Here is a 13,290-nt window from a genome sequence, read left to right as displayed (position 1 = left end):
CAAGTGATAGCATGTGTAGGGCATGCGGGGAAGATGATGGATGATGGAGCATTTCCTTTGCCTTTGTCCGGCTTTCGCGTCTACCAAATACCGGCATTTAGGTGGGGACCCAATACCAGACATGAACCAACTTAGGGAAGTGGTATTGAAAACAATTAAGGATTTCGTAAGTAGCACGGAATTCCTAACTTAAAATTTTCTTTTAAGAGGTTACTTTATAGTTTTTAGAGCGCACAACAAGCCGATTACTGGCTTAGGTGTATGACCACAGTGACTTGGGGCGGATTAACGTATGCACCCTCTTTTCAACCTTACCTAACCTACATTTACTAATACTACGTTTATGATTAATGTTTGGTGTGTTTAAACGAAACGTTACACAGTTACAATAAAAGAAAAACTTGTAATAAACATATTTTGTTTGTCGTAAAAATGTATTAATTTTTTACGTGCGATATTTTGTGACTGCCAAATCATTTTTAAGAACTTGGCAACCCTATATGATTAATAAACCTCCTAGACACTGCGATTTCGCACTTACAAAAACTGAAAACGACGCAAATATGAATGAACGCAAATCTCTCTCCATCTCTCATTTTCTCCATATGATCAACAACACACTACGCTCCACCAAATGATACGTACATGAAATATCGTCAACACCATTGCCATGCTTTGTTTTCGTTTTTATTATGTTTTGGTTTTGTTTTGATTTGACTCTTTCTGTCTTAGGTTTTCTCTCATGGCTGTAAATTTTCAATTCTTTTGTTTTCATTTTCTGTAGTATAAAAACAGCTGATGCAAGAGCTTTTTGAACATTTGAAAAACGGAGCACTTACCAAGCGGTTTGTAACTGAAAGAAATAAAAATAAAAAAAAAATTCAAAATAAATATTGAATGTGTTCAATGAAACAGTTAAAATATAAATGTTGAATGTTTAAAGAAAATAATCAGAACATTATTAGAAAAAATATATTTATGAAGAAAACAAATTGAAACGCAATAAACCCAGTGACCATATGAATAAAGTAACTTAATCAAATTTTTGTATAAATGAGCAAAAAGTGATTATTGTGCATTGCATACAATCAAAAAACAAAAAAAGATAGAAAGAAAATTTAATAAAAATTAGAAAAAAGAATTTTCATATAGCCAATATCAATTGAAACTTTAAGTGAAAATGCGTCCCTTCGGTAACGATATTACCAATATTGCCAATAATGGCAATAACGGCAACAACAACAATAATAACAACAACAATGGAAATAACAATAACAACACAAATGGAAACTTGGTACTCGATCAACCCATGGTTGAAGATCCCCGTGTACCCCCTCACATAGCCAGAATTGGTGGAATTGTTACATTCTCCCCCATAGCTGGTCGTGGTGTTATTCGAGTGGTCGGTCGTTGCGAGGATGCCAAGGAGAATAATATGTTAGGTAAGTTTGTAACTCTCGAAGATAGATGAAAGCTTCGAAAATTTTTAAGAACATGTAAAACGCAGCAAAATTTTGCTGTAATTTTAAAAAACCCAAGAAAAGAACATCCAACAATGGCAGAGGTTTAAAGAACATTTTTGGAGGACTTATCTTTCGAGTTCATACGGAAATTGCATGGTCCCAATTAGTGAAATTAATACTTAGATCGGTTGATAATGATGGAAATTTTTTGGCAAAAACGTTACACTATGATTAATGAAATTAAATTCACCCACCTCCGTTTATTTTTTCAAAAATTATGGGAGAATACAGAATTAGGTGAATAAACCAGTGGTGCAAAAAATTTAAGTTTCCTTTAAACCACGTTTACACTAGAGCCCAAAACCACTTAATTTTTAATCTCCAAAACCAGTTTACACTACGATTCAAGTGATGTGTATTTGGCAACAGGGATTTCGAAAGAGATTTGCTGCAAATCACCTCAAATAAGTAGATTTGCTCACACTGAAAATGTATGGAAAACCTCTTTGCAAAACAAGAGATTTCCGAAATCTCGTCGCAAATCTAGATTTGCTCCAAGTGTAAACATGGTTTTAAGCTAGCGTTGATGCTCAATTCACATTTATTCTTATTCTAGTTTTTTAAACAGCAAAGAATGAACGATGCTTATTCTCATTGATAAGTTAACTATAATTTATTGAGAGTATTGTAAAAACGTATGGAGAATAACCTACGCATACGAGTACAACGTCCCTACGGGAAATGGGACAGGTCCCAAACCGGTTCTCATTATCTACATGGAAAAAATCTGTCACTTTTATAAGGATTTGTTGCTCAAAGTGACGAATTTCCACCATTTTAACACCGTAGGATAGGTCCTATGACAGTGCGACACTGATGAGTATACTTTGCAAGTATTTTTAAGGGAGATAATTGATAAGTTAAGAAAATATATTTAACGGATAAGCAATTTTTAACAATAATTAAGCGACTTATGAAAAATAATTAAGGATCATAGGTTATAACAATTAAAACTTTTCATTCCCTATAGGATATGTCGTGTGACAGGTAACTAATTCTCCAGTTTAGGACCGGTATATTTGTGGCAATCGACTACACATTTCCCGTAGGGGTAATTTTCACTTTAAGCACCACCCAAATATTGGAAACAAAAAAGTTAATACCCCAACAATTTACAAATCTTAAAAAATCATGGTAACCCTTGAAAAGAAGAGTGCGCTTAGTACCAAATTATATTGAAAACTGGTCTTATGAAGAGGTGTCGATGTCGGATTAGACATAACGCCAATCTATAATACTCGAAACCCAAATTTTTAAGAAGCTACTAACATGAATCTTCAACAAAAAGCGGGCCACGATAAAGAGCTTAATCTTCTGCAAAAAATAAGTGGTTGATGTTGTTTGCCAATAATCCAATGCCTTTAAGAACCATACATACTTTTTGACTAATTCGACTCCGCTGAACCATTTTTCGAAGGGAACGATTAAGAATTTGAAGGACACAGTAGCACAGAGGTTGGCATGTCCGCCTACGGCGCTAAACGCATGGTATCAAATCCGGGCGGGAACATCAAAAAACAAAAAATTTAAGCGGTGGTTATCGCCTCCTAATGCTGGCGGCATCTGTGAGGCACTATGGCATTTTTATAACCACAACCAGGATGGGGTCAGTCCGTTTGCAACACCTCGAAATGCAGATCTGATAACCTATTAAGAATATATACTTTTGAACGTCTTGACATACATATCCGCTCATCTGTCGAAATCACGATATCGGTCGAATAAATAAAGATATGCATTTGAAATTCTGCACATATACTTCTTATCAATAAGAAGTATATGTGCAGAATTTCAAGTGCATATCTTTATGCGTGCGTCATTGGAAATTCCTAATGGGCCATATCGGTTCAGATTTGGATATAGCTCCTATATAAACCGATCTCACGATTTGACATTTTGACCCCCGAGAATCCGCAATTCTTGTCGGATTTGCCTGAAATTTTGCACATAAAATTCTGTTACGACTTCCGTGCCAAGTACGGTTCAAATCGGTACATAACCTGATATAGCTCCCATACAAACCGATCTTCCGATTTGAGATCTTGAGCCCCTGAAAGCCACAATTGTTATGGGATTTGGTTGAAATTTTGAACACAGTGTTCTGTTACGACTTCCAACCACTTGCTAAGTACGGTCCGAATCAGTCCATTACCATTTGTAGCTACCATATAAACCAATTTCTCGATTTCAGATCTTTAGCCTCTGGAAGCGGCATTTGTTATACGATTTGGCTGTAATTTTGTACGTAGTGTTCTGATATGACTTACAACATGCGTGATATACAAATTCGCCCGGAAAAATAAACTTCTCACATGTCAAGTTTATACAATACATGGCATAGTACCTCACAAATGTCGCCAGCATTAGGAGGGGATAACCACTTCAGAATTTTTTTTTGAGGTTCTCGCAAGGATTCGAATCCAGACGTTCAGAGCCATAGGCGGGTATGGCAATCTCTGCGCTACGTTTTTTTTTTAATTTTTTACAAATTGATGCTTCTTAACGAATTCAAATAACAGCACATAAAATATTTACTTAAATCATATGTATGCTATGGTGCGGAAAATACCCACATAAATAGCCTAAAACGTATGTTAATGCATTGGTGGTGGTTTTCTTAAAAGCATTGGGCAGGCTACGAAGATCGCGATTTAGAAGGTGATCGAAGCTTTATCATTAGTCTGATAAGTCCCCTTGGACTGATGATGAAGCTTTGGTCAGCTTCGAAATCACGATATCCGTAGCATGTTCAATATGTTTAAGCAGACCACATATGTCTCAACTTTTTCTAAAAGTTTTTATTTTGCTTTCTATTCTAAATAGAAGCAAAATCAAAGCCAATTGGTTTCAGCTGAACGAAAAAAATTTGGGACAGTGAGTTATGTTAGAACTCTAAACACCCCCATTCAATACAGCCGTGATCAGTCCAGATTTCGATGTTGCTGCCATTTAAACGATCTCTCGAATTGAAGTTTTGGGGTCATTAAAGGAGCATTTATTGTCCGATTTCGCTGAAATTGGGGACAGTGAGATGTATTAAGCTCCTCGACATCACAGTTCAATATAGCTAAGATCGGTCTTGATTTGAATGTAGCTGCCATATATACCTATCTCAAGATTTTAGGTTTAAGGCCCATGAAAAGTGAAATAATTAAGAAAATTCCCTGATATTTACCATAATGAGTTGTTTAAGGCCTCTCGACATTCGTACCAATTATGGTCAGGATCGAACTATGTTTAGATTTAGCTGTCTTATATGTACTGATCTCCGAATTTAAGTTCTAGGGACAAAAAAAGAACGTTTATTTCTTGATATCGCTGAAATTTGTTGTGGTCTATGTTAGCCATTTCGACGTACGTATTCAATATGGCCCAAATCGGCCCACTTATTAGGATATAGCTGCGATTTAGAACGATCTCATGATTTAAGGCCTAAGACCTATAAAAGGCGAATTTATTGACCTATAAAAGGCGAATTTATATAGGTTGAGGATTACTGGCTTAGGTGTATGGCCATAGTGGCATGGGGTGGATCAATATCAGCACCCTCTTTTAAACGTAACCTATACTAGGGAAAGGATCATTTTTCGAATGATTTTTTCATTTCTCTTGCGAGATGAACTTAATGTGGAAAAATGAAAGCCCTAGGAGAAATACCACACCAACCATAATTTGACACATTTCGACCCCTTGGTAAACTTTTTTAAAAACTTTATATCATGATATGACCTCTCTTCCTGTATTTTTGCCAAACGCTCCGTAAACCGACTTTAGCTTAACTTAAACATTAACCAAAAAACGACTTAAATGTTTCATAATCGACACTTTCCTGAAATTAAATCCAATTATTATTTTCCTTGCTTTTGGCTCGTAAATGAACCAAAACTTTAATCACTATCATAAAAAAATCTTTTTTATACTTTCAATGTAGTTAATCATCGTCAAAAAAATTAGGCCATTAATACTTTTGTTGTATATGGATATCGATCTAATTAATTGCATCATCGCCATAACAACTTCAATTTTTAAAGCTTCAAATAACAACATATATGTTTGAAGGAATCTATAAATCTAAGTTTAACTATACATTTAGCTTTTTTGCAATTTTGTGCAAGCCTAGGATTTCAACAAGCAATAATTTATAGACTTAATTGTTATATTTATAACTCGATTGTTATCAATGAAATTGGTGAAAATTGCCAAAGCCAAGTCAGTCAGTATGTCGACTGTACTACACTACAAATCCGAACAATAAACTAAGCTAATGTTGTAACACATCAATAAAACCGAAAAATGAAAAAAAACAGATAAACAAATTCCCATAAATTACCATGGTTAATTACATTAACGTGCATGTAATAACTTTCATTCATTCATTCACTGACCAACAAGCCGCTGAATTGTTAAAACAATTTTCTTTTTTATGCAACTTTTTTCTTTACAATCTAGGCCTGTTAGTTTACACATGTGTTTCTTTGAAATGACTTAAATTTATTCTTCGTCTATCAAACAAAACATACAAAAACTTGCCATTTATTCATAGTTTATGTTATTATAAATTCCTTCTTTTTGAAAAACTTAACCATATTTTCCGTACTTAAAAAAATAATTTCCAAAGCCTAACCCATCTGTATTGTTGTACAGTTGGAAGTGCAACAAATGTAAACGAAGTTTTGTAACTTTTTTTGTGTATTGCCTGACTAACCCACCTGCCGGTAGACTTTATTGTTATTAACATCACCACCAAGCCATGCCAATCATCATCGTTGAACTAAAAAGCAACAAACACTAAACTTTAATCGCAATGTAATATTATTAAAGTGTCATGTAACCATAAAGAGAACAAAGTCGACATGCAACTTCACTATGTCGAATAACTCGTTTAGTTTGGTTTGGAAAATTCTGCTTATAGCAAAAATTTTTAAGTAAAGTTTTTCTCAGTTTTTATGTAAATTAATTCATATACTTAAAAAAAAAGTAAATTTATAAATTTAGGCTGTCTCCCGATCTGGGACTTCATTTGGTATTGAACGATCCGTCCGAGTTAAGGGCGTGGACAACGAAGGCCCATGCAACCCTGTGGAACAGCGAAACGGTCGGTAGGACGGCGGAAATCATATGGGGGTTCCAGATCGTGAGAAGACGAGGTTATTACTAAAAGGAAGTAAGAAAGAGGTCTGTATAGCTATTGGTGTCATAACGGGACACATAGGACTACGAGCTCACTTTCGTAAAATCGGTGCGGCAAGTGATAGCGTGTGTAGGGCATGCGGGGAAGATGATGAGACGTTGGAACATTTCCTTTGTCATTGCCCGGCTTTCACGGACCAAACATTGGATACCCACCACCTCGGATACCCACCACCACATTAACCACCTTTCGTCATAATACGATGAATAACTCATCAACCCATAGTAGCTTTGTCTAAATGTAGCTTGATCTCCACCATATTCAAGAAGGATATGAAAGGGTCTAACACAAATTATTGTACCAAATTTATCGTTTAAAAATGCGCCTTTTATGGGCCATAAGATGGCTTTATCCAAATTTAGACTGATCTGAAGTCGAACTCATTGTGCTAAATTTCAGCGAAATCAGTTAATAAATTCACCTTTAATGGGCCTAAAACTTTAAATCGGAAAATCGGTATATTTCCCCATGAACATTCCACTAAGGAACAGAGGCAAACTTCTCAAATATCAATGAGTACAGTCCGATTGAATTTTTAAGCTCAATGATAAGGCGCCTCCTTTTTATAGCCGAGTCCAACCCCTCTTTGGAGAGCAGTTTTACATGGCATAGTACCTCACAAATGTTGCCAGCATTAGGAGGGGAACACCACCGTTGAGCATTTTTTCTGATGGTCTCGCCAGGATTTGAACCCAGTCGTTCAGCGTCATAGGCGGGCATGCTAACCTCTGCGCTATGGTGGCCTCCAGTATATATGGCAGGAGGAAATGTGGCTTTAATTGGCCCAAGACTCTAAAATCGATAGTTTGGTCTGTATGACAGCTATATCTAAATATGGACCTATCTGGGCTGTATTAAACAAGTATGCCGAGAGGTCTTAAGCAACTCACTGTACCAAATTTCAGCGAAATCGGATGCCTCTTTAATGGGTCTAAGACCTTAAATCATCAGCTCGGTCTATATGGGGGCTATATCAAGGTATAGTCCGATAGCCCATCTTCAAACTTAACCTGTCTATAGACAAAGAAAAAAAAACTGGGCAAATATCTCTATTTTTAAAGACTGTAGCCTGATTTCAACAGACGAACATTGCTAGATCGTCTTGATCGACGATCAAGAATATATATACTTAATAGGGTCGGAATAGTATATTTCGATGTATTGGCAACAGTATGACAAAATGAATATACTCCCTTACTTTGGTGGTGGGTATGAAAACTAAATATTGCCCACTCATCAGTAGAATCTTATAATAGCGCAACATCATCGATTTTCTTGTTGTCACCACTAACACCTTTATCATTTATATCACCGACATAGCTTTTGTTTAACCTTTTTCTAGTGGAAGATTATTACCATATCTCTTCAGTAGCAAAGACAACAATCCTGCTGGGCTATAGTTCCATATGGATATGGTTAAAAAAAGGATACGGATACATAGGGATTAAATACTCAGACTATCGCTGGCACCAGTGTACTTTCGATTCAAAATCTTATTAATGATCTTGCTGGCATTCAATCTAGTGGTTCGGGGATATAGAGGGATATGCCTACCTATGGTGATCCCCTATTTGTATGTACATGACGTTCGCTATGTGAATTGTATTTTGTATAATGAAAATTCGATTTAAATGGGCATGATTGTGATGCTACTCTTTGAAAGGGTATGAACGCCATAACAGTTTTATATTGTTTTGTATGCCAGCTAAGATATGTTTTCTGAATACAACTTTTCCTTTCTGTAGTGTACTAGAACTACGATGCCAATAATTTAGATAATTTTTAAGTGCTTGCTTACACTTTAGCTAAGTTTAGTAGTTGCTCAATATATTGTAGCGCAACAGAGTCTAATCCCATCACTTTAAAACTGTTCACCAACTGGCCCCCAGCCGATACTAACAATTTTGCCATCAACAATTAATGTGCGTGTAAAAATTACAAAATATTGAATAAAAAAGTTATTATATACATATATGTGTGTTCAAGTGAGCATGAGTTTTATAATTTCTAACAAATTTCATATAAAACGTAATAGTTTAAGAGGCCATTATTAAAAATCCAACCGACCAGAAGACTGACTAGAAATACACATACAAAGCACAAGAGGCACTCGGTGACTACGCATAATGACTTTGATTCAAAAATAACAACTAAAACTACTTAAAAAGCATATTAAGTTGTGGTGGGGGGGATATGCTTTTATTCTTCCCCAGACTTCTAAAATGTGCGTATTATTTAGGTGATTAGGTCTCCCCATTATTATATCTATTGTATATTGTTGTGGTTAACAAAAGAAATTTTAAACATTGTTTCCCAAGGCAATGTTATCTCTCATTTCATGTTTTTGTTATATACCAAACGAGTTATATGTCTACCATATCCCATGATTTGAAACTAATTTGTTTGTTTAAAAACTTATCCATGCTATTGAACTCAACAAGCAATCGATGGAGCATGGGATACATAAAAACACCTTAAAATACCACTTAATGACCTAATTTCTTTTAACTATGATTAAATTTATGAAATTTGTCTCAATAGTTAATACCATGGCCTATAAATACGCAATTCCCTCAGTATTCGTATTCGTCTCTGTTGAGGTTTCTTGGGGAAGCCCTTTGTTTCCCTCCTAGTGCATCATTATTGTGTGTATTATCTTATCTCGTATTGTAGATTTTCAATGTGGCTTGTTTGTATCTTATCGATAGCAATAACAACCACATGAAAAAAGGGTAAACAATGACATTTACCATATGATTTCTTTATTATAACATTTTTTAATTTGTCACCTTTCTTTTGTATTTTGTTTTGATGTTTGCAATTTTTTCCCATGAATGAATTTAAATGTGAAGGTTATTTTGCGTTATCAATTAATGAACTTAAAAAAAAAAGTATTGCAAAAACTACCGCCTTATACTTGACATATATGTGAAAATGTAAACAAACATATTCTAAGGAATATTAAAACAAGTAAAAAAAGAATTAGGTTCGGGCCGGGCCGAACTTTGGATACCCACTACCCTGGATATACATGTATATGAACCACCTTTCGATATAATGCGGCGAAAAATGCATCATTTATGAACCCATAGCAGCTATATCGAAATATAGTCTCATTTGAACCAAACTCTGCATGGACGTCAAGAGGTCTAAAACAATGTACTGTTGAAGACGGTAAAACATAATATTTGTCTAAATGGCAGCTATATTTAAAAATAGACCATTTTGCATCATATTCGGGAAGTATATAAAGGGGTATTTATAGCACAATCTGGGCGATACTCGGTGAAACAGCACAATTATGGTGATAAATGTCAACGAAATCGGTTAATAAGTACACCTTTTATGGAATTAAAACCATAAATCGGGAGATTGGTAAAGGGTGATTATTTAGCTATTATCTTTTTGGTAAAACTAGTTTGAACAGCTCACGCACGTTTCGTGTTTTATTTCAATGTCAAACATCTTCAGTTTGGTCTATAATTTAACCATGAATCGTCTTATAAACGAACAACGCTTGCAAATTATTGCATTTTATTATCAAAATGCGTGCTCTCTTAAGAAAATTCATCGCGCGCTTCTTCCATTCCATCGACAAAGCTCATTTTTGGCTTAATGGGTACGTAAATAAGCAGAATTGTCGATTTTGGAACGAAGATCAGCAAGAAGCATTGCAAGAGCTACCAAAGCATCCGGAAAAAGTAATAGATTGGTGCGGTTTATGGGCTGTTGGCATCATTGCACCGTACTTCTTCAAAGATGATGCGAATCGTAACGTAACTCTGAGTGGTGGACGCTATTGTGAAATGATACCTAACTCTTTTTTGCCCAAAATCCAAGAGCTTGATCTGCATGACATGTGGTTTCAACAAGACGGTGCCACATGCCACGCAGCACGCGTAACCATGGACTTATTGAGAGGCGAGTCCAATCGAACGCCTTTAGACTATTTTTTGTGGTGCTATGTTAAAGCTCATGTCAATACAGACAAGCCCCCTTCAATTGACGCATTGGAAGACAACATTGAAGCATTTATTCGTGTGATACCGGCCGAAATGTTGGAAAGAATAAGCCAAAATTGGACTAAGCAGATGGACCATTAAAGTTGCAGTCACAGTCAACATTTGCATGAAATAATCTTCAAACATTAAATTATATGGACCGTACTATCGATTCAAATAAAGATTTCATGATTTTTTCTGAATTTTATGTGTTTTTTTAAACAACTTTCCTCTAGCTCTTCAAAACTCACTCTTTATTATACGCCAAAAATGTCGTCATATACGTCAGAGTTTCCGATGGACCATCTCCGATATAGATTGATCTGAACCATATAGGGAACGGATGTCGAAAAGCCTAACACTCTGCAGAATTTCAGCTAAATCGGAAAATAAAAGCGCCTTTTATGGATCCATGATCTTAAATTGGAAGATTAGACTATATGGCAGCTATATCATCCAAATATGGGCCGATCTGAGCCATATTAAACAAGGATGACAAAGAACCTAACGCAGCTCACTATGCAAAATTTCAACAAATCGGGTAATAAATTCTGCTTTTATGGGCCCAAAACGATAAATCGGAACATCGCAATATACTGCAGCTATATCCAAATATAGCCCCAGTATTGACCATACTCTGTGTAAAAAGTCGAGGGGCCTTACTGAACTCATTGTGCCATAATTCAGTGGAATCGGTTAATAAATACATCATTTATGAGATCAAAATCATAAATCGGGAGATTCGTATATATGGCACATCTCACATCTAAAACGATTCGGACCATACTCTGGCTTACACTATCCCAAATTTCAGTGAAATTGGACAATAAATGCGCCTATTATGGGCCCAAGACCTTTCGAGAGATCGGATAATAAATGGAATCGAGAGATCGGATAATAAATGTGACTTTAATAGGTCTAAGGCCCTAAATCGGCCTTGAATCGGCTTAAACTTAAATCGGACAGCTCTCATTGATATGTGAGTAGTTTGCCCCAGTTCCTTAATGGAATGATTATGGGCAAATTTGTATTTGCATAGCAGCTATATCCAAATATGGTCCGATTTGTACCAAATTCGGCACGGACATTGAGTGGTCTAAGAAATTCAAGTCATTCCAGTAAAAGTTAAATTTTGGTTTAATCATGGTCTTTTTGGCAGCTTGTTATAAATATAGATCGATCTGAACCATATAGGACACGGATGTCGAAAAGCCTAACATAAGTCACTGTGTCAAATTTTAGCTGAATCGGACAATAAATGCGCCTTTTATGGGCCCAAGATCTTAAATCGAGAGATCAGTCTATATGGCAGCTATATGGCAAATCTGGATCGATCTGAGCCAAATTGAAAAAAGAAGTAAAAGGGCCTAACATAACACACTCGTTTCAAATTTGGGCGCAATCGGACAATAATTGCGCCTTTTATGGGCCCAAGACCTTAAATCAAGAGATCGGTCTATATTCATATCTGGACCGATGTGGGCCAAATTGAGGGAGGGTATCAAGTGACCCAACACAAATGTGGCTTTTATGGGCCTTAGAACATAAATCGGCAAATCGGTCTATATGGTGGCTTTATCAAGACATAGTCCGATATAGCCCATCTTAAAATTTTATCTGCCTATGGACAAAAAAAAAACCTGTGCAAAGTTTCAGCTCAATATCTTCATATTCAAAGAGTGTAGCGTGATTCCAACAGATAGACGGACGGACATGACTAGATCGTCTTAGTTTTTACGACGGTCAAGAATATATATACTTTATATGGAAATGGATGTCGATGAATAGATATGGATGGAAATCGATTTGTTGCAAACGGAATGACAAAATGAGTATACCCCTATTCTTCGGTGGTGGGTTTTAAAAAAGAATCTGTGCAAAGTTTCATCTCAGTATCCCTGTTTTTGAACACTACAGCGTGATTTCAACAGACAGATGGCCAAGTGGACATGGCTAGATCGGAATTACATAAATATCCAGTAGTTTTGACTTAGCTGCCAAAATATGCTTAGCACTCATTTTGTGGTAGCAAACCGAACTTATCTTTGAATATGGAGTTACATACTATGCGCAAGCATTAAAAATGCAACTTTGCAAACAAATCCCCCAAAAGCTACGAGCAAAAGTTAAAAAATTTTTAACTTGACGATTGTACTCGAGCGACCTTCTGTTATGGCGTACGTGAAAGAGTGTTTTAAGGTATCAAAGATAAAAATTATTGGGTTGCCCAAACAGTAATTGCGGATTTTTTAAAATAAAGTAAATGCATGTTTAATAAAACTTAGAATGAACTTTAATCAAATATACTTTTTTTACACTTTTTTTCTAAAGCAAGCTAAAAGTAACATCTGATAACTGACAGAAGAAAGAATGCAATTACAGAGTCACAAGCCGTGAAAAATCCGCAATTACTTTTTGGGCAACCCACGATGTTACTTTTGCGAGTTGCTTTTGTAGGATTTGTTTGCAGAGTTGCATTTAGAATGCGTTTTTAATGCGCGCGCATAGTATGTTACTCCACCTTAATGTTCACTGCCACAAAATTGGCTCTTAAATACAATACTAAGTCACATCT

At 35.8% G+C, this 13,290-nt stretch overlaps 1 protein-coding gene and 1 long non-coding RNA gene across 2 annotated transcripts in view; one reads left to right on the top strand and one right to left on the bottom strand.

Moving 5' to 3' along the window:
* LOC106092358 (uncharacterized) overlaps window positions 1-13,290 on the bottom strand; it is a 324,230-nt gene that overhangs the window by 264,551 nt on the left and 46,389 nt on the right. Inside the window, exon 4 of the long non-coding RNA XR_009398190.1 lies at window positions 840-853. This is a non-coding gene — a long non-coding RNA (uncharacterized LOC106092358). The remainder of the gene's footprint in view (window positions 1-839; window positions 854-13,290) is intronic.
* LOC106092359 (leucine-rich repeat-containing protein 20) overlaps window positions 819-13,290 on the top strand; it is a 29,197-nt gene continuing 16,725 nt past the window's right edge. Inside the window, exon 1 of the mRNA XM_013259193.2 lies at window positions 819-1,442. Coding sequence (XP_013114647.1) covers window positions 1,181-1,442 — 262 coding nt within the window. The 5' untranslated portion in view covers window positions 819-1,180. The remainder of the gene's footprint in view (window positions 1,443-13,290) is intronic.

The sequence above is a fragment of the Stomoxys calcitrans genome, chromosome 4 (genome assembly GCF_963082655.1).
Source record: "Stomoxys calcitrans chromosome 4, idStoCalc2.1, whole genome shotgun sequence".
NCBI lineage: Eukaryota > Metazoa > Arthropoda > Insecta > Diptera > Muscidae > Stomoxys > Stomoxys calcitrans.
This window is presented reverse-complemented; position numbering and strand designations above follow the sequence as displayed.